Source organism: Chroicocephalus ridibundus, chromosome 4 (assembly GCF_963924245.1).
Source record: "Chroicocephalus ridibundus chromosome 4, bChrRid1.1, whole genome shotgun sequence".
In the NCBI taxonomy this organism is placed as follows: Eukaryota; Metazoa; Chordata; class Aves; order Charadriiformes; family Laridae; genus Chroicocephalus; species Chroicocephalus ridibundus.
The window spans coordinates 43,500,598-43,527,161 of record NC_086287.1 but is presented as its reverse complement, the minus strand read 5'-3'; the positions used below and the strand labels follow the sequence as shown (position 1 = coordinate 43,527,161).

The 26,564-nt window shown below is 42.4% G+C and overlaps 1 protein-coding gene across 4 annotated transcripts in view; it reads left to right on the top strand.

Annotated features, from left to right (window-relative positions):
- Nucleotides 1–26,341, top strand: part of MIDEAS (mitotic deacetylase associated SANT domain protein) — a 54,601-nt gene extending 28,260 nt beyond the window's left edge. For all 4 annotated transcript variants that reach the window (XM_063333257.1, XM_063333258.1, XM_063333255.1 and 1 more), the window contains 12 exons: nucleotides 1,384–3,076; nucleotides 8,694–9,014; nucleotides 10,034–10,379; nucleotides 10,850–10,916; nucleotides 16,212–16,354; nucleotides 17,186–17,289; nucleotides 18,711–18,786; nucleotides 19,897–19,985; nucleotides 21,115–21,264; nucleotides 21,469–21,645; nucleotides 22,042–22,241; nucleotides 23,650–26,341. In XM_063333257.1, coding sequence (XP_063189327.1) covers nucleotides 1,619–3,076; nucleotides 8,694–9,014; nucleotides 10,034–10,379; nucleotides 10,850–10,916; nucleotides 16,212–16,354; nucleotides 17,186–17,289; nucleotides 18,711–18,786; nucleotides 19,897–19,985; nucleotides 21,115–21,264; nucleotides 21,469–21,645; nucleotides 22,042–22,241; nucleotides 23,650–23,875 — 3,357 coding nt within the window. In that variant the 5' untranslated portion in view covers nucleotides 1,384–1,618 and the 3' untranslated portion in view covers nucleotides 23,876–26,341. The remainder of the gene's footprint in view (nucleotides 1–1,383; nucleotides 3,077–8,693; nucleotides 9,015–10,033; nucleotides 10,380–10,849; nucleotides 10,917–16,211; nucleotides 16,355–17,185; nucleotides 17,290–18,710; nucleotides 18,787–19,896; nucleotides 19,986–21,114; nucleotides 21,265–21,468; nucleotides 21,646–22,041; nucleotides 22,242–23,649) is intronic.
- The last annotated feature ends 223 nt before the right edge of the window (nucleotides 26,342–26,564 follow it).

The window sequence follows — 26,564 nt, the reverse complement described above, 5'->3', positions numbered from 1 at the left end:
AAGCCAAGCTTGGCTTCCGAGGTGGAAGTTGCATAAGTTAATTTAAACTCTGTCTTTTTCCTCCTTCTCGTGCTCCCAACCCCACCCCAGTATTAAAGTCTTCACTGTGGCCATATCCGTTTGGAGGAAACTCAGGTTACAGGACTTGGGTGTGCTGTATGCTTTTGTTTTATTATTTTTCATTTTATAGAGAGAGATAAATGGATTGCAGGTTTCATTGGAGGGGATGTGTGCATTAGTCTTACCTGCTCTGCTCAAGAGAAACTCAATTTTATAACAGAAGGGATGCAGTAGGAATAGGTTTTTAACCATTTATTAAAATGTTTCTGAAATATGTTGGCAGTGTGATTTGAAGCAGAACAGAGTGCATATTGAAAAGAGTAACAGAGACTCGCACTTAATTACTTGACTGTTAGTAGTTTAAGAATTTAATTAAATTTAAAAGTAATCTTAAAAGGTTTTGTGTCCTACTAGAAATCCTGGTGTATGTGTTGACATATTAGACCTTAATCCTGCAAACTAGGCTTTTAAAGCCTAAATGTGTGGATAGCTTTCCTCTGTGGAAGAGGAGGGTAGAATTGTCCTAGCCTGCATGTTCTGGAAAGCCTTTCTCCTATAATGTTTGTAGCTTTACAGTAACGGATATTTGCTGGTGTCCGGGAGCAGCTGTAACAATCTGCCTGAACCACTTCTCCACCGGTGTGACCTGAGCAGGAGCAGTAGCTTTCAGCTGTTGAAGAAAGCATCTGCGAGGGCAGCGGGTTGAGCAGGCCCCGACTTCAGCACTTGGATGCTTGGTGGGCGGTTCTTAATTGGAAAGCAACTGTAATGATTGGGAGAGGGGAGGTGAAAGATGGGCTGCTGCCTGATCCTCCCCTTCAAAACGCTGCATGGAGCATCTTACTGCGTGTTTGGCTGCAGCCTTTGTGTGCATGTGTGTTTGTATTAAATGTCTCGGGGAAATGTGGTCTGACACGTGGGGTTTTTTGTCTTTTGGCAAGTCATGAGTTTTTCTTTGGCTTGTTTTTTTTTTTTTTTTGAGTTCAGATTAAAACCAGATTATTCTGGCTACAGGAAGACATAGAAGTAATTGGTCAGATGAGTTTGAGAGAAATCTTCAGGATGAGCTTGAGTGCTTAGTCAGAAGCCTGTGCAATTGGGAATTGCATCATGCAAATACAGTGTGATATCTGTTTTGTAAAACTAGGTTGTTTTGTTTTACATTCTTCTAGCAGATCAGATGTATTATTTCTTACACATATTACCCTGATCTTCATTTACGTGGGGAAATGGGACAGACATACACGTTGCCGCTTATCGCGTGAGGGTTTATATGCCAGTTATGTCTGTTGATGATTCATTGCAATTGCTTCTCTATTTCAGGACCTGTAACTACGTGGACCCTGCTGACCTCTGAACCACAAAGGATAAGAGTGAAAAGAAGTGGGAGAAGCACACAAAGAAAAAGGAAGTGGATGCACTTTCGTCTGGACTTCTTTCCTGCCCTTTATTGCTAAAACCGAATGGAAAAGAGAGACTTCCGTGCCTTTCCTCCCCCAACCTCAGGGATGGGTGGATTGTGAATACGGTGTGTGCAGCTAGGAGAACAGACTGAACCATGAATCTACAGGCTCAGCAAAAGTCTTCAAGCAAAAGGACTGGGAAACGAACTGCCTATTTTAATGAGCAGGAAATAGCTGTGTCATCAAAAGAACCACAGCAGCAGCTTAAGGATGGACAGTACTATGGTCACGGCGGGAATGTACAGGTCTCCCAAGCTGTGGAGATTTCTCAGGCAGGAGGATTAACAAGTGCCCCCAACAATGTTGCTTTGATGAACTCTGTTTACAATCAAGACAGGGGAGAATCAATGATGATGTCCCAGACGGTAACAGCTGTCAAATGGCAAAACTCGCTAATGGGAAACCGGTTGCCAGAGAGGGGTGACAGCCACTGGCAGTCTCCGCCTTCGATGTGGAACCACGGTATGGTTTTTGGGGGCAACCCAAAAGGACCCCACTCCAATGCTGGTGCCCCAGGCTTCTATGGCCACCCAGATGCCCTTAAAAGAAATCAAGAGAAAGGAGTGTTCGTGTCACAGCTGGACTTGTATGGAGATGCTGTCCAGCAGATGATGTCCCAAAAGGCTCAGCTGGAACAGCAAGCCTTGGTTAGGCAGCAAGCTCAAATGAATTCTTTTCACCAGATGCAGAAACAGCAGCAGCAGAATCAAAGTCTGCCATTGCAGCCTTTCCAACTTGCATTTGGTCACCAAGGCCAAAAGCAGGGTCTTCCTGAGCTGTTACATGTCTTTCAAGAAGCCCCAGCTTCTTCCAGTCCAGCATTTACTGCTCAACAGAAACAGCAAGCTCTTCCCCAGCTACAACTGTTTGAAAATTTCTATCCTCAACAGCAGCAGCAGCAACAGGCTGCCACACAAGCCTTCAGTCTGCAGCAAACTACTTCCATAGCACAGCCTCATGTGGCAGCTGCAGCACCTCAGCATCATGTGATGGCACACCAGTTCCAGCAAACAGAGAGGAACCAGGAACTATTCAAGGCTCTGACTGAGCAGAACCAACAGACTGTGCTACCTCAGACCCAGATTCCCTTTCCAAGAAGGTCACGGAGACTCTCCAAAGAAGGTGTCGTGCTGACATCTGCAGGAGAAGTGATGGCTTCCAAGCAGGCAGAAGAACAACCTAGCAATTTATTTCTGCATCACTGGCAAACACATCAGCAAGAGGTCCCATTACAGCAGCTGCCTGAATCACTGGCTCACAACAAAAGTAGCTTTTCGCACCCCAAGAGGATGGATCTGGGGCAGAAGGATGTCCTGGTCAATAGTGAACTGTGCCAGATGGAAACAGACAGGCAAGCCACAGCCCAGAATGGTGGAGATGGGGAGAAACAGGCGGCAGCAGCTGAAGAAAACACTCAGAGAACTAATGATTTTCAGGGTGTCAGAGGTGGTGTAATCCAGAGTACACGCCGGAGACGGCGTGTTTCTCAAGAAGCCAATTTGCTAACTTTGGCTCAAAAAGCTGTTGAGCTGGCTTCTCTTCAGAATGTAAAGGTAAGGTATACATCCTAACCGATACAGCATGTTTTTAGACTGCAAAATAGGGCTGAAATGAAAGGAATTTATGTATACATGCAGGATAGGAGGTTATCTTGATGCAAGAAGTGTTGTTGTACAGCAAGGGCAGCTCTGTAGTGGTGGCGTGTAAGTTCAGCTACTGTAATTCATAGATGCCGGAGAACAGAGATCTCCTAGTGCAGTGAAACCACATAAGGGCAGTTTTATTTCAGTAATATCGAATGTGATTTTAGCCCAGGGCTTCAAAATATGGACATTTTCAGCTTAAGCTTCAAGCTGATCAGGAATTTAGAGAGACAAGTATAAGTGGTTCACTTGGTGTCTTTTTACCAATTGAACATTCTCTTCCTTTTATGTTAAGACTGCTGCTTAACTACCAGTTTTAGCTGTTGAAGTGTTTCTAAATTGTGCTGTCTAAAAATTACGTAACGCAATTTGCATGTTCAATATTTCCCAAATATTAAAAGCCTGAGAAAGCCCCACTCACACGAAGCCATAACAAAGGTCTGGCTGATGTGGTATCCTGTTTCCGGGAATGGCCTGCAGCGGATGTGTCAGGTTACACTGGTAACCTGAGGACAAAGCCTGCCTGTAGACCTTCTGAGGAAATTTAGTGTTGGTTGATTAGGTGGTTCACTGCTCTTACCCTTTTGGTTCCCCATGAGTCTAAACTGTACAGTTATGCATTCCATGTGGCAAGATGACAGGGTTGAAAATTAACTAACCTAGGAGAGGCAAGTGGTGGGACTTTGGTGTCGGGTGGGTGTTTTTTGAGAGTTTTCGGGAGGGGAGGTTTTCTTTCATTTGTGGTTTGACTAATCTTTCATTGAGTGCCTCTCGTGAGAAGTAAAGATACACTTTTCTCTGGAAGTTTTGTTGCCAGAGATTGATGAAATATGGGTGTTAGAGTCTTGGCTACTTTTGCTTACAGTTTTGCCACTTGAGTTGCTACCTAGTCAGACAATAAAGGGAAGGGAGTTTTATTCCCTCTCTTGTTCTCGTCATCGTGTTGGGTTTTTTTTTCCCCTAGTCTGGCTGTGGCCGTTTTTCCAATCTCTTCCTTAGAGGGATGTGCTTTTTGAGTGAAAGAACTCAACTAATAAACAATGAGGCAAACATCCGTAGCCTACTCCATTTCTTGCACAGCAGGCAGCAACCAGTGACTGGTCATGCTGCCTTCAATCTTTCCTGCTCTAACTCCTGTTGAACAAGCGGATTTGTTAGAAAACTGGTAGTATTTAGCAACCTGAGCTATTTGCTCATACTCTCCCAGCAATTGTATGTTTATATTGCAGGAAGGCCTACAATTCACATTGCAGTCTGATAACGGACACACTGGCAAGAAAATGCTAACAGAGCATCTGAGAGGTGAAGCAAGAAATCAGCTGTTTGAAGGCAGGTCTGCTTGCAGCTCAATTCATAATGTAAAGAGCAAACAGAGAAGTGTTTTGACAGATGCTCTTTTGTTCTTTGCAGTTACGCAAGCAGCTTGTTTGCTTCCATGATGGCACTAGCAGACAAACCCTTTATGTTTAGATCTCTTCAGGCTTTCCGGATGAGGTTTTGAAAGATGATAAAATTCTTACCTGAGGTCTGATGGATTTTACATCTTTAAGGGGGTTGGATATTATGTGAAGGAGAAAAAGAAAACATGTTTACAGAGGAAAGTGCTCTGCTTCTCTTATCAGTGTCTTTATAAACAACCTAGAAGCCTTCTCTAATGTAGGTTATGTGAAGAGCGTGCAAGAAGGCCATAGGATTAAATTATTGATGAAAGAAGATACATTCATAATTTGAACCAGTTTTTTGAACGTTCCAATGTAGATGCTGTGTACCTTATGCAAAAACATTATTTTGGACAGCATTGGCATTGTCTGTCTACATGCAGTGTCACAACTGATGCTTTCCACCAGAGCTGCCCATCGTACTGGGCCTGCCATTTTCAGGTGGTGCAAGCTTATTGCTGCTTACAGGCTGCAGCAAATTCTCAACTCTTTGTTTTGTGTTTTCATTTCACATGTAGCTGTTATATGCGAGAAGGCAGTGTAATTTGTTTTCTTTCATAGTGCAAAAAACTTCTCTCAGATCTGAAATAGTCCTCTTAAGGGTGTCTGGATTTAAATATTCCTTTATGGAAGGGAGGCAGAGATTTTAGTTATCTGGCCTCTTTTCCCTGGAACAGGGTAGGGCACCAGCTGCCACATACAAAAAGGAGGGGGGGAAAAAGGGGTTTTATTTGTGGAATTGCGGTTCTGGACTCGCCTCCATGGACAAGCTTCAGTTTGACTGCAGAGAGAAGCTGCCTTTACTGTTAGCAAGATGATGCAGAATGATGGCAGAAAGCACTGTACGGGTAGGTGTTTCTAAAAGGCTGGTGTGGTTTCTTGTTTGGTCACAGCAGTGGCCTTGGAACAGTTCTTCCAGCTATCACAATTGGGTTTTGTCTGTGAATTCTAAATTTTTTTAGAAACGACTTGAGGGATAGACCGGATCAATGCCAGAATGACTGATGGGTTTCTGTGGCTGTCCCGGAGGACTCTAGATCACTAATTCATCCTCTAATATTTGTGCAAGAGTCTAAATGGAAGTGCAGCAAGTTGGACTTGCTGGAGTTATCCAGCGGCCCACCTGCCCTAAATTTTGCAACAGAGACGCTGAACTAGCTGAAAATCCCCTAGCAGTTCTACAAATGAAGGTCCTGTCCCTTCAGTGACTCCTTTCTGCTTACCTCTGAGCATAATCAAGCAGTTGAGAAACTATTTAAGGATTTAAAAGAAATAGCTTAATTCCAAAATCAGTCGTGCCCCTTCTTAGTAAAACTTAGGTGTGTGTGATCTTTCATGACCAGAAAAGCTCTGGTGTGGACCAGAGCACCCTTAAGGATATCTCAACTACTTATATTAAGTTCCCAGTGGTGCCTTCTCTCTCTCTTTTCTACTGTTGAGGTTTTCTCCTTCCTCTTTTCTCTCGAAGGAGTCATCTCTCTCATCATCAAGGAAAAGAGTCCTTTGCTGGTTGCCTCTCAATCTCGAAAATAAAAGAAGCGTGGTTAACTGATCATACAACCAAAGAAATGTGACATTTTTTGTGTGACTAGCTGCCATAATTTCCTCCTTGTAGTCAGGAAATTAGTTTGTGTCTCCTCACCTGCAGAGATCCGTGTAGCACACAGGAAGTATCTGAGGTTTGTAGATTGGTCAGAATTGCTGCTTGTTCACATACTTACATTGGCATTAATTGTTTGATTGCCGTTATTCTCCCAGGTACCCAGAAAGTATGCTAGAGTGTTTGCACTAATAACAGCTGTATCAGGAGGAAAAAAAGTAATTTGATTAAAACAAAGGCTGTCCTTGGCAGTGGCCTAAAGAATATAGTAAGAATGCACTGCTCTAAACAGTGGTGCAAAACTATCTACTGTGGCTCTCACTGCCAGAAGATGACTCCAGAGCTATCTCAGATGTTTAACTAGGCTTCAGTAATCAGTTGGTAACAGCATAAATTTCCCTCATGAATGGAGGCCCACATATAGCAGCATGAAGCCATATGTGAGCTGCTTCTTCAGGTATGGGCAGGACTGTGGAGGTGGAAGTAGGCATCTGTTTCCAGTAGATGACCTGTTTAAGTGTTTAAAAAGGCATCCTTGTTAGTCTATCTTTCCTGAAGTAGTGGAGGGAGGCTGCAAAAATTTACAGGAGCCCCTTACTATCTAGAGGGTAGTGGTCCCTAGGGACGTATCTGTCAGCATGATGAATGCCCTCCATATGCAAAATTGGTAGTCTCACAGGAAAGTACAGGTGTGTATTGCCAGTCTGGAGTGAAGGGAGGTCCTCAGAGCTCATTAATTCCTCCTGCAGGACAGTCTGGGGCAGCTGTTGCCTATTGTGACTTTTCAGTTGTGTGTTTCATCACTGTGTGGTGGGGGCAGATATCTACAGTCTCTGTGAAGAAGCAGCCAGACTTCTAAACTGCAGTGTCACTAATGGGATAAACCTTTCTGTGCACACTTAGCTTTACTCTTATAAAAGGTCTTGGAAGGAGGCAGTCCTAAGTCTTCTTGATATGATTGATTTTATTTGCTCAAGCTTGGCACCTAGCTTTTTTTTTTTGAAGGTTTAGTGTTTCAGAGTGGACCTGTTCGCACTTAAAAGCGTCAAAAATTACTAGGACTCTCATTTGGAGAGAGGCCAGAGCACTAACTCCAGGCTCTGAATGATGCATCTTTTGACAATATAGTTGCGCTTCCCTCAATATAAATATAGTATCAAAGTGGGACTTCTGTCTAGTGTCCTTCCTAGCTATCATGGGTTGACTCTTCATGGGCCAGCTGGAGCATGCTCTCTTGCTCATCAGTGAAGCCATCATCTGAATCCTTATGATACAACCTGCTCACGCTAGTTTTTTAATTGGGATTAGGTACTCTTAATGGCACACAGTAGATTCTTTTTGAGGACTTCAGTAAATCTCTGCAAAATTTTGGAAGTTCAGGTTGGAGACCTCTTGTCATACCTGAGGGATAATGTGCCTTAGTTTCTACCTACAAAACACATCTCTTCAGGTAGATCCCTCAGTAGATTGTGGCTTTGATGGAGGATGAGTTTGCATACCTAATCCTATCCAAAGGCTTTCCAAACAGAGCTATAAGTTAAAGAGAAGTTCTGAAACACCACAAGGAGCATCTTCTACAGCTTCTAGTTTGCACTTGATCAGACCTCAAGAAGGCCTTTTACATCCTCAGAGAGAGGTGTTTTTAAAAGTTGTACTTTTAACATTTGACTTCTAAATGAGTTGGCAACTGCTTTTGAATTGAGAATGGAATGAACATGTGGAGAGTCATTTGAAAGACTAGAAATCACTTAACAGAACAGTACTTGAAGCCATTTGGCGTTACAGTATCCATATATGTATTCAGTAACTTGTCCTCCATTGCCTCCTCCTTGGAGCTCAGTTTTTTGGGGTTTCCATGAATAAAAGAAAGCAGAGACGTGCAAGCTGTAATACCAAAGCAAAAAGTGCTGGCTTGCAGTTATGCCTTGTTGATTCTGCTGAGCAAAAGTCCTTCAGATTCAAGCCTGGTTAGGCAACAAACCTCAAAGGCTCCAGTTATAACAAGAAAAGTTGCTTCTGTCATGTAAATCAGAAAAAATGCAACAAAAAGCTAGCTCTGTTTTTTGTATGAGAGATTTAATTAAGATTATCATGGTTCAGTCTTTGCTGGAACAGAAGTCCAATATTTGAAATTAATAACCTGCAGCTTATGATCGTTACTAAAACTGAAGAACCTTTGTTGGAAGTTGTATGGCAGGGCACAAATTCATCTGGAAAATAAAATGTCCAACCATAGGTAATGAAATGATACTTAAGAATGATGTATACAAATATTCTAGCAGTTGAAACTTCAGGCAATCCTCAAGTAATTCTAAGAAGTTTTGGTAACACTTTGGTGAAGTATTCTTTTGCCTTGAGTAACACTTTTCCAAATCCATTTCAGCTTGAAAATTGCATTGAGAAACTTGTTATACACTGAAAGTGAGATATCATCTGATTTGTTATGTAAGTGCTACAGAACTTTTAAGGAATCAATTTTTCTTCTCAGGAGCTGGATACTTCAGAAGAGAAGAAGAGTGTGCTGATAGCAGCTCCAGGACCTACATCTGCAAAAAGTGTTGTGGAATTTGCTGATTCTTCACCAGCTCCGAAAAGAGTCCGGGAGGATAACAGCCTCGTGCCTCTTATCATTCCTGTTTCTGTGCCAGTGAGAAAAATTGACTTGCAGAGCCTTGGAAAGGAAAAGTCTGAGGATGGAAAGCTCCAGAGAGGCCAAACAAATGATCGAGCTCCTTGTGAACGCAAGCCTTCTGTGATAGTCACTCGGAGGCGATCTAATCGTAATACTAACATGGAAACCTCAAATCAGGTATGGATAAACTAAGAAACCAAAGTTAAGCCAAATTTGTAAAATTTAATTACATAGTTTTTATCCGTAAGCTTTTCTATTAAAGTAGATTGATCTCAAGACTTGAACTTGGAATGGATATAGTCTGGGGACTGTGGATTTTTTTTTTTCATCGTAATATCATTGTATATTTGGGCATCACTGGCTTTTCATGACCTCCAGCTAATGCTAGTACAGCCAAGCAATTCCCCACTACTAAACAGCGAATAAAGCCAGATGGTCAATAACAGTAGAATAAATAGTCTGTCTGAGGAAAGAGTGCTTTCTCCATACATACATAGGTAATAATAGAGTAGTGCCCATATCTCTGTATATGAATAAAATCCAAAGTGAAGATTTATTCTCATGGAATTGGAATCTCTTACATAGGTTCTGAAGGGCAGTACTTGAGTGTTCCCCTTCAGTGTGGTGCTGTTGAGTGGGTTTTTGGTTTTGGGGGCTTTTTTTGTCTCTTCTGTTCAGAAGTACAATAGAACGTTTAGATACCAGACAAATGGCAGACATCTAAGGAGATTTCTCTGCATTTAACTGCTTGACCATCTAAGACAATATTTTTAATATTGTCTTCTCCTATCGCTATTTAGTGTCACCCTGTATCTGTACCAGGGTTCTACTATACTTTTATGTCCTCTTTCAAAGCTACCATGAGGTCATTATCTTTCTAACCAATGGCTGGAACGCACATATGTCTAGTTCTTGTAAAAATATGACTTCATAAGCACTCAGAGCTAGTGTAGCTACCTAATAGTTCCTGTGTCTATTTAGTTGCACTCAGAGCTAGTGTTGCTACCTAATAGTGCCTGCGTCTCTTTAGTTCCCTTCTTCCTCCCTCTTTCCCTTTGTGCTAATTGTTGAGACATCCTCCAACTGCCCTAGCCAGATTTTGAGTTGCCATGAAAGAATGTTGGCATCTCACTGAAGTCTTTCAAATGACCTGAGGTTTTAAAATGAAATTTAGTATGTAATTTTTTTTCTAACAGCATGAAGATGCTGTTCCAAAGGATGAAGCAGAGGGCTTTGCCCGGAAACCAAAGCAGCGTCCCAGACCTGAGCCACTCTTCATACCACCAAAAGCCGGGACCTTTATTGCACCACCTGTTTATTCTAACATTACTCCGTATCAGAGCCACTTAAGGTCACCTGTCCGTCTGGCAGATCATCCTTCGGATAGGAACTTTGAGCTACCTCCTTACACTCCTCCGCCAATTCTTAGTCCAGTGAGAGAGGGATCTGGGCTATATTTTAATGCGATCCTCTCTTCAAGTGGTCATGCAGTTCCACCTCCAATGACTCCTAAAAGTGCCCACAGGACTTTGCTTCGATCAAGTAAGTTCCACTTTATCCTTCCTTTCTTGGCTAATTTATGATTAGGAACTGTGGAGTAACAGGAGGAAGATCGTGACTTCAGGAGGTGTGGTTATGCGGAACTGGGACGACTTTGTGACATTCTGGGGAACTAGGATGGAGGAGTTGCAGTGTTGCTTCCATCTGGGCATGCATGCTAAGATGCATTCACAAGTAATCTGCGACACCCCCTACTGACGTTTTTAGGAATGGAAAAGTCAGTTCCTTCTCTATAATAGATTGTCATTATCTTGAACTGAAGGCACAGTAAATAGCTATTATTAAGATGTAGATGGTGACTGGAAGGTAAGTTATTGGTCATCTTAAACTCCTTTAGGGTATGGGTACCTTTTTTGAGACACGGATAGCTCTGACAGGTTTACAAGCAGTGTGAAGAATATGTCTCAAATGTGAAGATGCGCTGTCTGAGCAGTTCTTCTTTTTCCTTGCAGATAGTTCAGAAGTTACCCCTCCTGTTCTTACAGTGGTGGGGGAAGCCACCCCGGTCAGCATTGAACCGTAAGTACCCAGTAGATTCTTAGCCTGGTAGTAAATGTGCTTCTTTTCTTCTTCCTAGACCTTCAAGCTGCTCCTTCTACAGTTGGTATATCTCTTAGAAGCATTAAAGCTATTCCTGTTAGCATCATAAAATATAAATTGTCTTTATTAGAAATTACTCCATACAATGAAAATGTTTGTTTGGGCAAATGCACGTTGTAATTCTGGCGATGTTAGCTGCTTTCTGTTACTGCTTATCTGTTGGTTAGCTAAAGGTGAATCTGTCCTGTTTTGTTGTATACGGACACTTCTTTGTGTGCTGTATGTTTGTTTTAGAGTGGGGAAATAATGCTGCTTTAGAGGAAGGCCAAAACATAGTATGGAAAAATGGAGTTAGCTCTCACATGGACCGGTCAGATTGCAGGTTATCCGTGCGGTGTGTATTGGCCGCAGTGCAACTGTGAACACAGTTTTGCTCCCTCTTGGGCTAGCTCCATCTGAAGGCACTGCAGCCAGTTGCATACAGCATGTGTGGCCTGAGCTAATAAGCCTCGTTAGTCTTTTTAGCTGGCTGTGTGCTGGGAAAGCTCAGACACGTGGACCCTGCAGCACTAGGGAATGCAGTTTGGAAGTTATGAGCTTGGGCTTGGCGCCAGTCCTGCTAAAGCTGAGCAGAGTAGCAAAAAAGGCAGAGTAGCAAGTGTCTCTGCACAGCCCATGCAAACCCTCTGGGAGTGTTATCAGCTCGAGTTCAGTGCTGCACATCTACAGCAAGGTAATTACGATTCACAATTATACCTAGGTTAATGAACTCTTGCAAAATCTAAACATGGAGATGCATGGCATGGAAACGCCCCTATGGCATAGAAGCACCTACGTGGCACTCCATTGCTGACTCTGCAGTCAGGAATCTCTGCTCTAACTCTGCAGCGTATCCTGTAACATTGGAGATATTTGACTCAAACTATCCCCAAATAAATACTAGGCTTCTTTTTACTTTTCTTCAAAAATGGCTTATATTTTAAAAATTGACTGGAGCATTTGCTGTTAATTTATTTTTTCATGCCCTTTTGCCATTCTGCCTTCCTGTTTGAAGCTGAGTTTTCTGCATTTTTGGCAGGAGGCTGTCCTGAGAGAATGTTGCAATTGTGAACAAACTCAGACTATTCTTGTCACCTTTGCAAATCCCTTCCAGACTGAGCCCATTCATGAAAATAAGCACGTTTGGTGTGGGTTTTTGGTTTTTTGTTTGCTGTGTTTTGGGGTTCTTTTAAATCTGTTTTGAAAATGGCTTAATTCATCTTTTTATTGTTGGTTCACTTCAAACCAAACCAGGGGAACCTCTTCTTGAACAGGTATTTTTTGTTTCCCCCAGTCTTGATCTTTGACCTCTCTCTGTGTTGTACGTCATATATGTTGGTTTAAATTGCTGAAGTTAATGACATAAAGTTAGCTGCAATTTTAGTTGTGTGTGAAAATTTTCAAATTTGTTGCTGGAAATTTCAAACCATAGTAGCTTAGTAATGCAAGTTCATTTCCTGTTGCCAAAAGGGAGTTATGTGCAAAGAGTTGTCTTGCTGTCATCTGAAGTCTTACTGAACAGATGCTTGTGCAGGTACAGAGCTTTAACTTTTAACCAAGATAAATTATCAAGCTAGTATCACTCTGTGTTGTCGAAGTAATCAGCTTGCTGCTCTGAAGTTTTTTTTGTGCGGCACTACTGTTGTCAGTTAGGTAGACATATCTTCTATAAAAAATATGGCAGGAAACACTTCTTTTCTTTTTTTTTTTTTAAAGAAAAAGTTTAATTTGATTTGTAGTCTTGACTCTGTCAGAAGTTGACTATAACTTGTGATTACCTGATATTGTGTTCTTGCTTGTGCTTTGCCAGACCTTCTGCTCGTGCATCTCAAAAGGTCACTTCATTGCAGAGATTTGGAATAGGAAATGTGATAAGGAAGCTTAATGCTTCTATTTGTGAAGTAGTACAACAGGCAGCTGGTGTAACAGCTCTTTGTGTCCTCCTGGTTTTGCAGTTCAGTTGCTTCAAAGCCTTAAAGTCGCCCCTCAGCTGGCCAGCCTCAAGTATAGCCGCGATGCATCAGCTGTGAATTGCCTTCCCAATTCCCAGCCTCAGTTCTGGATGTTACCACACTCAGCTCTATACCTGGGTGTCTGAGGAACACTGTCAGTACTTACAGACAAGAGCTTTTGCTGTACCGAAATCTAGGTTTCATCAGTAAGGGAATTGTGGAATAACGTAGCTTGAATGGACCTCTGGAGGTCATCTGGTCCAAGCCCTTGCTCAGAGCAGACCAAATTAGATCAGGTTACTCAGGTCAACCCTTGCAGTGGAAATCTGGTTTTATTTAGACTTTGCAGGTACAAGGTCTAATTCTTAGGCTTTTCTAGCCTACAGAAGCCATGTTCTAAGTTTAGTTTCAAGATAAAAAGTTCTTTCCTTCCAGCTTTTCCAATTTCCTCTTTCCCTCTCATAAGTGAGGCCAGAGGGGTCTGTGTCTTAAGACAGAAAATGTCCCAAATTTCCCAATACAGTAGCAGCCTCTCTGTCTGTTTCTAGTTGACAGGAAAGTCTCAGTTTCTGTCAGTCATCCCTTCTAGGGTGGATCAGAATTCATTACTCTCTCCTCCACTGTGAAACTGCATTCCGTAACAGTAAGTGAGACTGCTCACAGTGAGCAGAAGACTCCACATTAACATCATTCTTCAGTCCATCACAGTGTTCTGAACAGAGGACTTATCAGGGTGTTTGCTTTGCTTTGTGTTCTAGCAAGGTCTCTTCCTCAATCTTGCGTGAAATGCCTTGCTCTTTATTTCTGGTCTAGACTGTGCTGTTTCTGTCCAAGATAATCAAGACGGGTGAAGGAAAAATGGAAAACTATATAGTGTTTTAGTTTTAATAGACTTTTGTACCTGTAAAACACTCACAGCCAAACTCTGAGGTTTTCTTGGAGTTCTTCATCCTCCATGCAGGTTCCACTTTTAGTATGCATTTGAAATTTAATTACTTTTGAGAAGCAGATCCTGAAACACAACCATGGGCATCCAGAGATAGGATGTTTTCAACTGCCTCAGTTCTACCCTGCCCACAGCCATGATGTGAGATGTGTAACATCCCTATCACTTTACCTTTGACAGGTATTGAAGGTAGTGTTTTTGGGAAAATGGCAAATAGTATATGGCAGCCTGTCTAAAACTTGCCTGCTGCATCTGTCACGCTGGATGTCATTTTTGTCATCACCTACTGGAAGTTAACGTTGATCTGTACATCTATCGGATTCTGTTTGTCCAAGTAGGAATCCCACCCCATCAACGTCGAGCTGCTGCTGAAAGGGTGGATGAAGTCAGAAGAGTGAGTGTAGGGTAGTATCTTCTGCATCTCTTCTTTTATACACCCATGAATTGTAAACCATTCTCCTCAAGCGTGGGGAAGTAGATCTGGAATGGATATAGATGCAAGCGAAATAGTTTGTAAAATCTCTTTTTATGTGTGTTCGAAGTCAGCCGTTTGTTTTGAAAATTGAGGCTTTTCCAACTTATGACATCTCTTGATGCAGATGCTTACTGACAATAGCAAAATAGCCAGGAAAAAAGGTATGAAGGTGTTTCCTTCTTCCCCTTCCATAACAGAAAATCAAACCCTCTTTCTTCTCTTTGATACCACAGTCTTCTAGGACTTCAAAACATCCTCTTGGAACATTTGCTATTATCTCCCTGGGTTTTCGTATGGGTTATATGTGTTCTTTCAAGGCCTCCCCATGCCTTTTCCAGACTCTGCTGTTCTGAAATGACACATACACATGTCTATTATGAAACGAAAAGGACCAGAAAAGTCTGGAGGCTGGCATTTCTCACATGTTTTTGTTACTATTCCTTACAGTACTAGAATCGTACTTTTTTTTTCTCTGGTAATTGTGTTTCCGCTCATGCTGGGGGTGAAGCAAGCCGAGACTTGAGGATTATAGCAAATCTTGCTGTAGGCAGAGAGTTTCACCTTTTTTCTAATGAAGTGACTCCAGAGTTTAATCATCTTGCGGGCACTGTCTTATCTACTCTGTCAAAAAAAGAGCTTACTTCTCCATCCTTTACTATTTCAGGAGCTACCAGTATGGTGCTAGTTGACTGACATCTGGAAGAGGAACGTTTTTCACTAAGCATAGTTATCTTATTTCAGAATAGGAGATTTTTATTATATTCAAAGTGGTCTGAGCAGTAGCTGTTCCAAATATCTTGGGTTTTTTGGTATCTTGGTTTTCTGAAGGGTCTTTTTTTCTAGCATAGTTTGCACATTTTTGTTCTCTCTTCTGGACCTCCAAATTGCATACATAGTTGCTATATTACTTAGAAAGTTGTCCTTGAACTTTATCCCAAATATTTTACACTGAGCTTGTGTAGCTGCTGCAATGTGTCTGTGCATTTTGCCACTGAATAAGAAATGTAGAGCAATGATAAAGGACATCCATGCTCTCACTGCTTGCTGTGCTATTGGTGTAGATCTCCAGGCCTCCGAGTCTGGTAGAGCAGCCTTTCAGGGGTGGTTCTTACCTATCTCCATGCACAAAATCCTTTTTGCTAGTACAGAGTAGAAACTCTGTGGATGGTCACTTGACTTAAAGCAAGTATGTGGACTGCACGTTGTGAAAAATCTGTCCGCTAACTGAGAATCTAGAAGTACGGGGTTGTTGCTCAAAGAACGGGATTTGGTTTTGATACAGAATGAGCAATACAGCTGTCATTGTTTTATATTTCTGGTTTCAGTTGTTAAAAATAGTTTCTAGAAGATACTAGCTTGTGTCAAGTCATAAAAGGACCAGTCTTTGAGATTGATCCTGCTTTGAATGTGGAGTTGGACCAGATAGTTTCCAGGACCGTTAACCTAAATGATGCTATGATTCTGTAGCTATGGCTGGCAAAACGTTAATACTAAAAAAGGCTCTCCTAACTTACGCACGAGGGGCAAGCTTGCTACAAGAGAAGTCCATGTGAGAGCCTTGCAAAAAGTGATGATTATTGAAAGCTAACAACTGTTCTTTGAGCAGTTATTAGGAAATCCGAATTTAAATACAATTTCAACCATTGTTGATAAGACAATGGAAACTGGTAATGGATGTAAAATCTCTCACCTTTTGAGTCATACTTGTTAAGGTAACCTACAGCAGCTGAAAGTTGTTCATGTTATGTGCAAGAGCAGTTATATGCCTTTCAGTTTCCTCATAATTAGTGCTTCTAGCAGAGATGGAGATTTTCTGGATATCGGAAAGGGGGCTTGACCATTACTTGTTACCTTTTCGGCAGGCGAATAAATGTAGGAACTCGCTTTCAAGCAGAAATCCCATCGCTCCAAGACAGATCTCTGGCAGCAGTTGATGAACATAAAGCAGAGCTGGTGTGGCAGCCATGGGGCGACCTGGAAACCAACAAAGTCACCCAAGAGAATGGTAAGAATGTGGAAGGCTGGCAAATATGACTGAATTGTCACAGTGGTTGTAGGGGTAACCACATACCTACTGTAGGCATAATTTAAAATGTCTCAGAGCTGCCAGTCAAGTGCCATGTTTGAGTGGTCTTTAGAATAGCAGGGAGGGAGATTGATGGGATTGTTTTTGTTTTTTTTAATTGAGCTGAAATGGGACCATTTGTAGCATTCAGGCAAAGAGCAGCCTTTTGCTCAGTGAAGCTTCCTTGTTTTTGTGAACATCTGAACACCACATGCACTCAACTTCTGTATTTTCAAGGGATGTTCCAGACGTAATAGTATTTTTGAAAAATCAAATTGTAGGCTGAAGTCAGGATGAGGAAGCAGGAGTTGTGGCAGCCACTAGCAGGCTTGGGGAGCTGTCTGCTGTTGGTGCACATGGGCTGTGGCATGTATAAATCCTGAAGGGAAGAGGAAGTGGGTAGGCTTGGAAGAAATCTTTCTGATGAGAGAGAAGAAAGGGTATTGCAAAATGGAAATTCACAATGTAAGGTGTAATTCAGGAAATATCGGAGGTGAAGGGAGATGGAAAGACATTATAGGAGGGAGGAGATTTGCAAGAAACTCCATGTGTAAGTAGTGCTGCGTGCAGAGTAATGCTGCGTGACCTTGCGATCTAGTGAGTTCTCATGTCCAAATTTGACCCAGATAAAGAACTTCAATGTCCTTGCAAATTTAAGAGTTTTGTTACGTCTAACTCTGCTTCAAAAGAGCTAATTAATGATGCAAATCCTGTAGGAAACTCCATTTTAATCTTCTTATCTGAATTTTTCTGGTACTTCTGTGGAAATAGTGGAAAACCTGCTAGCTGCTGCCTGTTCAAGCATTTTTCCTGGGGCTGGAACCAACCAGGAGCTGGCGTTGCATTTCTTACATGAAGCAAAGGGAAGCATTCTGGTGAGTCTTCCCAGCTTTTCACCTTCATGTGGTCAAAGATATTAATTGAAGGCCAGGTAACCTCTCACTTCATGAGAGAAGAGCCTTGCAAACTCCTTCCTGTGCATCTGGCTCTCACTGTTTAGTGTCCCTTGGATGTCCCTGAAGTTCTGCATGATGTACAGTACCATGTTTTCACTTACTATCTTGCATATTTCCAACTTCAAAGTGTTTGGCTTTTTAATAAACAGACTGAGAGTCTACCAGGCTGAGCGAGCTCTACTACTAAATGAATCTTAAATGTTGTCTTCCTGGGAAGATGACCATGTTGGAAGGAAAAATAAGAGGCTGAGACAAAAAGTGCAGTGTCTTGCTTTTGCCAGATCCATTTAACTTCTCTGTGGATGTCTCTAGAACGGCTGTGGTACTAATTTTATATCGGTATTGTCAGATGTGATACATTTTCATAAATGCCCTTTGATACCCTGGGAGGTAATATCCAAGAGCCGACCATAGCTTATGGCACAGGGTTGTCTTGCTCTTATAGATCTATGATTGATTTAACCTGGCATAAATCAGCCCTGTGGTCAGGAGCATCCCACACTTTTGCCTGGCTGCTTGTTTTCCCATCCCCTGTGGTGTGCCAGCACTGACACTTTAGAGGCTCAATTGACCTGCATTGGAGAAGGGAACAAATAAAAGGTAATTTTTGTGTGTATGTGTTAGGTTTCTGCTAGGTAAGTTCCCAGAACCAGCCCGCCATTGTGAATGCTGTTGCTGGCATTAGGGAGGAGGAGCAGGGCTGCCCCAGCAGCGGGAGCTCGCTCTTAAGGTGATCTATACTGTTGATGGAAGCAAGACTCCATTCTATCCTTCCTGATAACTTGGAAAGCATTTCCAATTTAAATGCAAAGTAAAAAGCAGTTTGAGAGGTGGGGGTTCTTTTTTTTTTTTTTTTTTTTTTTGTGTGTGGAATCTTTCAGTCACATGAGTGCTCTGTTTTATTTTGAAATACTTCATAGTTAAGTGAGATAAGATCACAATGACTTAGGTGTTTAGGACAGACCTCATCTAGGGCAGGGGTTTTTTGGATGTGAGTTTGTAACTTAGGCCTTCAGTGAATGACAGGAAACTGCTGCATCGTCTCAGTCTATGGAATGAACTCTCTCCCAATACCACGGTGGTTGCATTGGAAAGCGTCAATTCGCAGAAATGTGAAGAGGTGCTGAGAGCTTACCACTCGCCTCCAGTACCCAACGCTCAGTGGATAGTCAAGAACATGATTTTTAAAGTTGTCCCAAATATTAAACTGTCCTAAACATTAAGCTGTGCTATGGTTCTTTTCAGTTAGCTTGACAAAAAGGAGAGGATTAACAGTTGCCTGATCTTTGTTTTAAATACCCCAAACATGAAATTAATTGTTTTATTTGTGTTTATCTTAGGGAGCTTTGACGAAACTGCTATTGAAGACGCCAGTACGATCGTGTACCCACCCTTTGGCAGATTATCACTACACAGGTTTGTTAGGCAGCACAGTTATTCTGCTTGTCTATCATAAAGGAACTTTTCTATCCTTTTCCGCTCTTTTGGGGAACTCTGTAACATTACAATAAGATTAAAAGATGACTTTTCTCTTTGGTAAATCAAATGATGGCTTGCCACAAATTTTGCCTGAGCAAATAATGACACATAGTGTAAGAAACCCTGCATCTCTCAGAACACATGCATGTGTGTGTTTGCATATGTGTGTGTTCTGATTTCCTCTTTGGGGAAAAGGGAATGTGATCCCTTGCACTAAGCCATAGAGAATGCAGAAAGATAGCCAGTACGAACAAGAAAAGCTGTGGTAACCTCAGAACCATAACCTCTCTGGCATGAATTTCCAGGGTGGAGTTAAGGGGGGGTTTATGGGAAGAGTTTTCAAGCTCGCTGAAGAAAGCTCAGCCAACTATTGATGTCTGTCAGTGTTTCTGCAAAATTTAATTGCCGTAACCTGCCTTTGTAGTCTCATACCTAATTAGAAAACAGTCAGCCGTGTGGCACTAACTTCAGTGATCTAGAGTGATCCCGAAAGACCTGATGTAAGGTGGTAGAGAGACATCTAATAGCTGGCGCCACAAAGCACAGAAATTACATTTCTTCGTTATTACACGGTCCTACTATAATGGTCAGGAAATGTTACTTTAGTAATATCTATAAGACAGGAGGAGATTCCAAAATGTGTCTATTATTAGAGGCAAGGGTGCTGGGATAGTAGGACTCTCTGAGATGTACTAAATCTTCAGGTACAGCGGATTGCTGCTGAGAGAGAAAATCTTGTTCTCCTGCCCTACCATTTCCCTTGTATAAAATCTAATGACTGGGCCACCACAAAGCGTGTCTTTTTGGAAAACATCTTAGTTCATCTAATGGGCTGTTTTTTGCAAGCTGAACGGAGTTAACCTGTGGTGCTGAGTACTAGATGTAACACGAAGGAAGTGATGAGGGGAGGGTTTAAGAGCAGCCTGCAGTGATGCTGGATTAGGCGTGGTGTGAGACTGCACCCCTGCATGGCTGTCTTAAGTTGAACATGGAGAAAAAGTATGTAGAAGAGTAAACATCTGAAATTGCAACTTTTTTTATCTACAGGATCAGACAAGTGGAAAGTCGCTGAAAAAAAACTTTTCAACAAAGGCATTGCAATCTACAAGAAAGACTTTTTCTTGGTCCAAAAGCTTGTAAGTTGTTTGGTGGTTTTTTTTTTCCATGATAGCAACGATACATTCTTACATGTTTGTGGAGCATTAAATACAGGGAGTTCAGTCTTGGATTTTGCTGAAACCTCAGTATTAAGCATTAAGTCCTGCGCTCAAAAGATTTCAGAGAAATTTTATTATTCAGCACAACATGAAATCTCACTAGATAGCTAGAACAATAGCGTTTGTTTTGCTGTTGTTGTTAACTTCACCCTCGTACTTATTGCATTACTTCCATGAGCCCACACTGCAGATAGCACTTCTACAGGGCGTATTTATAGAGTGCTGGTAATGTTCCAGTACGGCTTAAATGGCCTGCTTATAAAACTAAATAGAAACAAACCTTTGCTACTGATGAAAAGGACCAAAGAAGGATATGTGAGTGATGCATCCCTTAGGATCTTTCTTTCTAGTTCTCTGTGACAATGATAATAAAAATTATTATGTATGGCACTTCAGGGTGGGGGAGATCGCTGAAGGAGAGCGCAAAATCAGGAGCTGCATCACATATTTCCTCTGAATAAAGACCCAAAAGGCGTTTAAGTTTCAAAAGCCCAGAAGCTAAGAATATATTCCAAAACTTCCAGAAAAATCACTGATAGAGAATACGTAGACGGTCACAGGTCTGTACTGATAACTGTCTACCACCACATGTGTATGAAATGCCTGTGGCCGAAATGGGAAAGTGCCGCAAACCTTCCTTTCCATTTTTGGATCGGTATTCTGCTCTGGTGCTGCTGGAAAATAAAGCTCCTCCATAAAACTGAAAGGCTGCTCTCAAGCCTGACAGCTCAATTGGAATGTTTCGGAGGCTGAGAGGGGTGCATTAAGCTTACAAAATGACAGGTTCTGTCACCTTTACATTGACCAGCTTTTCTTTGGAAAGTTGGTCCTGCAGTTCTTGGTGGATAACAGTGGTAACAGGGGATGGTCTGTGTGCCGGGGCATACAGGCGAATGACACAGAAAAGAAGGCTTTAACAGCAGTTGTGGTGGAATGGAGACTACTGAGGAAAGAAAAATACAAAGTGTATTTATTGCTCTTTTAGTAATTACTTATAAGCCTTCTTAAAATATGTAATCTATTGGACTTTTGTGTTTTTAAACACCAGATAAAAACCAAAACAGTGGCTCAGTGTGTGGAATTCTACTACACATACAAGAAACAGGTGAAAATTGGTCGCAATGGGACCTTAATCTTTGGGGACATTGATGTTCCTAATGAGAAATCTATGAAAGATGAAGCTGAAGTTGACATCAAGGTAATTTCCTAAATTTCTCTCACCTCTTTTGCGCTGTGGTGTGAAGTCTGATTTTATGTGTTGTTTCAATTGCTGGTAAAATCAAAAGCAGAAACGGTCTGGTCTGTGTGGAGGAGTCCACACTCACAAACTTGTGTCCTGTGTCACATAAGGACATTTAATTACAGACACCAAAATTAACAGTTCCTTTTTCTTCTCGTGAAGAGTTCCCATAGGTTTGCACGTGTTCTTCCTCCCAGAAGGGACATTTACAGTGAAGAACAGGGGCACGAGGAGGAGGAGGAAGAGGAAGAAGAGGAGGAGGAGGCAGAGGAAGGGTCGGATAACAGAAAGAGCACAGGTCCTTTCAAAGATGAAGAGACACTACAAGATGGTGCAATAGTAAGTGCTGCATTGTGCGTGTTGTGCTTTCTGTGCCACCTTCGCTCTGCAACTAGTTTAGAAAATACGAGGTGGACAGCTGCAGGTGTGAAAAGTTTCCACCTCCAGCTTCTCCCAGAGCAAGAGATTAGGCCTGAGGTAGCTTAGAGTATTAGTAGCAACCGGACTCTGTGCTGTGGTGGGAAAACCGGGATGAGTAAGGGGGGGGAAAACCCAATAAATTTCTTTGTGGTTGGTGCATGCATAGGACCACGATGACAAATATCCCAAAAATATCCTGAAGACTTTCTCATTAAATAAAACCTTGGTCTGGAATAAATGAAGCGCAGCCGTTGTCTTCCTTCTGATGGTGGGTTTAAGTTTCAGTTTGCCCTAACTGTTCCCCTTTCTCCAAAGGCCAATGATGCCAATATGAGGAGCCAAGAGGCAACTGTCACGAGCAGAATTGGAAGGAAACCAAGGGAGACAACAGTGAAGCCTCGAAAACCTATTACTAATCCAGTGCAGAGGAGGCGGCGGAAACAGAAGATAAAATCAGATGCTACTAGTAAAACTCAGAACACAGAAAACACATTTCCATGTAAAAAATGTGGCAGGTAAGAGCAACTCTGTCTCCAGCAATAGTCACAAAATTGCAATAGGGCATCTCTTGTGGAAGATTATTCCCAAATGAGCTTTCCTTCTGTGTATTTAGGCCAGAGACACTGGCAGTAATTTTAGTGAATTATTACCTCACTAATACTCACATATTAGGGATTTTTATGTATATTGATACTAAGATACTACTACTTGGATAATTACCTGCTACTGACTGTTTTTCCTCAAATGGGATGAGACACGATCTGCACTTCAACTGCCTGCGGTATTTGGTGTCAAGCTGCACTTTCAAACAGCTGCTGTATTGCCCCTCATTTTTGCCATTACAAAAATGCCTACATTTTTGTGACAAGTAATTTCTATATACTTCCTAGATCACAGATTAAGAACATGGTATAGACTTACTTACGAACGGTGGTGTAGAAATACAAGACGCTACCATTGTTATAGCAGCAGATATTAGGCCAGTGGGTGCACAGTTCAGCTGGTTAAACTGGCACCCATCTTTTGTGTCTGTAAAATACACTTGTCTTTCCTCACACGGTTGCAGTAGTTTTTGTAGGTTTGTTGCCAACAGATTCATAAATGTCAAGAAAATTCAGTTCCCTACGTAAATTTCTTACTCTTAAGAACTACTAGAGAATCCTCTAATACCAGCTAGGGAACAGCAAGAAAACGCAATCTCCGTCTAGTTACATCACCGGGGTGTTGACAGATTCCTGCTGTGGCTGGGGTTTGGCTGGTCCTGCCAAGGTGCCCTGTCTCTGTGCCCTCGGGGAGCGTGTGGCATCGGAAAGGGCAGGGCTGGGAGAAGTGGAGCAGTTAGGATTTGGTCCTTGGCCACTGACAAAGGAGGAGCAGGCAAGTATTCTTAACGGTGTCTAACCTTGTCTTGTGACATTTGGTGCCAAATCCGAATGGTTAGTGGCGAAAGGTGGAGGGATAGAGCATAGAAACGCAAAGTTGGGAGGAGAAAGCTCAAGTGTTTTTAGCTGTGTGGACGAGGGTCAGGGGTGGCACTTGGCCATTGTTCGCTTCCGTGTTTATTGTATATTTTTGCAGTATAGAGGGAGTGCCTAAAAACCAGGGCCCTGTTGTGTTAAGCAGCATATGCGTATTTCAGATACCAGTGCTGCCCCTCCGAATTTAGAGAATTTGAGCTGAATGAGAGATAAGAGAAAATGGCTGTATTAAGAAACGAAGGGTGCTCAGGATCTCGCTCTGCCTAGTGCTGGCACACGCAGGGTCAGAAGTGGTGTTTTCTGTAGATGCTCTATTGCAACGCCAACCTAAGTTCCTGTGCCAAAGCCCACAAATTTGAGATTGGAGCAGCAGAAGTTCTTTGGGAGAATTAATGAAGGAGGCTGTAGGAGAGACCAATACTAATGTCCATGCGTGATTCCTCAGGGTGTTCTACAAGGTGAAGAGCCGCAGTGCTCACATGAAAAGCCACGCGGAACAGGAAAAGAAGGCAGCTGCACTGAAGCAGCAGGAGAGAGAGGCGGCAGCAGCGGTGGCGGCGGCAGCGGCAGCAGCAGCCCACAGCCAGGCCCGGCAGGATGAGAGCAGTGACAGTGGGAGCAGCAGCAGTGGAAGCAGCAGTGCAAGCTCGGATGAAGATGGAGAAATATAGCAGCAGACCGGACGTGGAGGGAGTAGCAAGGCTGGACCCAACCTCCCTCTTGGTGGTCTCGCTATTTTTTGCTTGCACTTTTCTTGCCTGAACCATCAGGTCCCAGTTTCAGTGCTGACATTTCCTCATGCCACATGTTCCACTTCACCTTGCCAGTACTGACCAAGCCGGAGTGGTAGACGAAAAGATTTGTTTCAACTTGGATTTATTTTTTTTTTTAAAAAAACAAATAAGATTTCTATTCTATTTATGATATCTGAGGTACATAATATAGAACAATGTCACCTGCAGTGGAAGTAAGTTCTCTCTCAGGTCAGTCAGACCTTTCTTTTTGTGCTTGTCAGGAATCATGATAACAGGACTCCTGGATATAAAGGTTTCCGGACTGGAGCAAGAAAATGATGCTCTGCTCTGAGCTAAGTGTATCCAGTTACTGTGACACTGGTGATTTCTAGATGTTTCCTTTCTCAGCAAGTTCTCCTTCCTGTTACGCTTTCCTGCCTTTCTGAGCATTTATTCAGGCAGCCAGCAAGTTTTGTGGAAAGGTGGTGTGCACTTCTCGCCTCTGCTTCACAAAAATGAAAACTGGGATGAGCAAGACACTTCTTCCTTTTGAGAGGAAGTATTATTTTTCAAAAGGAAGCCTGAGGTTGTTTCTTTTATGCCATTAAGAATGCAACAACAGATATAAAACTATCCTGTGGGATTAGAGTAGCCACAGGCCTTGCAGGTTGTCTCATCTTGGAAAACAAAATAGTATGTCTTTGATTAACTTAATGGAAAGTAGTCAGGGCTTCACAAGTGCAATTTGAAATGAAAACTGCTGGGTTTGACTTTGCATAAACGGGAGCAAGTTTGTTTAGTGAAAATGAACCAAGACCTTCTCGTGGGCTGGATTGTGTGCACCTCGGAGATGGGAGGAACGGACTCTCATCTCCAGCAGCGATCCCTCTGTGAATGGCTTTTACCTCTCAACACATCCATTTCTTTCTTGTGGCAGCCCTCATTTATTCCTTGACATTGCCGTCGTCAAGAGCTTGTATGGTGGGGCCCTAGTTTCCCAAATACTTCCTGTCAGACAGTCTGTAGGTGCAGGAGGAGCTTGTCACTTGTTTCCACGCTGCTGGCTGGACAGCCCTGCCTGCTGCCTTGTCCCGCTGTGAGCCTTGCTCTGTGCTGCCAGGCTGACTCTTCCTTCAGAACTGACACCTGCTAATAGCCCAAAAAGCCTAGCCACCAAAAGCCTGCAGGTGAAAGAGAGTTAAGAAGTAAAGCGGCCCAGGTGACATAGATGTTAGATTTGTGCGGGATTGTTCTGTACATCCTTATAGCCTGCACTTGACCATTATTTTGTAAAGATGGAAAGAATGGGATCGCTTCCTTGTGCTTTAGGGCTGGTTGGTCCCAGCCCCGTACCCCGGCTGCCCAGCGCCCTCCCTCCAGCCAGTGCTTGGGGCTGCGCTGATCCCCAGCTCCTGGGTGCCAGCAGTGTGCGGGATCGCCTGTGCCCTGCTCCAGCGGTGCCATACCAAACCGCATTCCCAGGCCGGGATCCTAGCGGGGTTGCTTGTACGTGAACTACAGAATGTTCCTGACTGGCTGATTTTATTTTTTTTTTTATTTTTTTTTTTTTAATCTTGACCCTTCAAGCTGCTAGGTAAGTTCCAGGTTAACTATGGAAAGTGGCTCTAACTCCAGCGTGCCATCTGGCAATCTTTTCCCACCCTGTGGTTTTATGGAACCATGATTACTTCACTTTCTGAGTCTGGGAGGCCGTCTGTTCTACCAGGTTGGCTTTGACGTATATTTGACTTTGGATAGAATCCTTTTTCTTAACAGCAGAAACAGTTACTACTCTTACAAAATAAGTAGGAGTATCATTAAGGACTGCACTTTTTTCAATGTTGACACTTTTGCCTTTAAGTGTTCAGTTTTCTGCCAAGGTTGTATTTTTCATTCCTAATGAAATTAGGATTCCTTTCAGCGTTTGGATGACTGTTCCACGTCCCTACATGCGCGGGTCTTGTTGACTAACTAGGCTGTGGAAGCAGATGGTGTGTCACGAACTGTTAAAATCATTCAAAAACTGCGAAGAACTAAAAGCTATTCATCTTTTTAAAAGAAGCTTAAGTAACCCAGTCTTCCTATTGAGGGTTTCAGTGTTGATTGTTATCTTTTTCCTTTTGTAAATTGGAGAAAATGCTTTTCTACCATTATCCTAGGGCCCTCGAGAGAGCCGAAGCTTTAGCACACTGTGCCAGGACAGACAGTAGGTGAAGCAGCTGGGACCTCCTGGTCCACCTGTAGTACTGGGATTAATTCCAGTAAAAAGCAATGATGCAATTAAGCTTAAAGTTCTGAAATGTGTTTCTGGGAAGTTGCCAGTAGTTTCCAGATCTTGAGAACTGCAGGGCAACAGTTCAGGAACAAGCAGGGCTTGTGAGTATGTCTGAAAAGGATTTAAAGTAATGTTATTTATATATATGTTATATATAAATGTTATATATATATATATATATATAATGTTATATATAAAGTAATTATATAAAGTAATATTGTTACACTGCTGTGATGAATGTATTTGTCTGGAACACCAGTGTCGCAGCAGTAGAACACTTCCTTAGACTGAGAAGGCCTAGAAACACGTAACAAAGATGTGGAGATAGAGGTGGAACTGGCACACATTGAG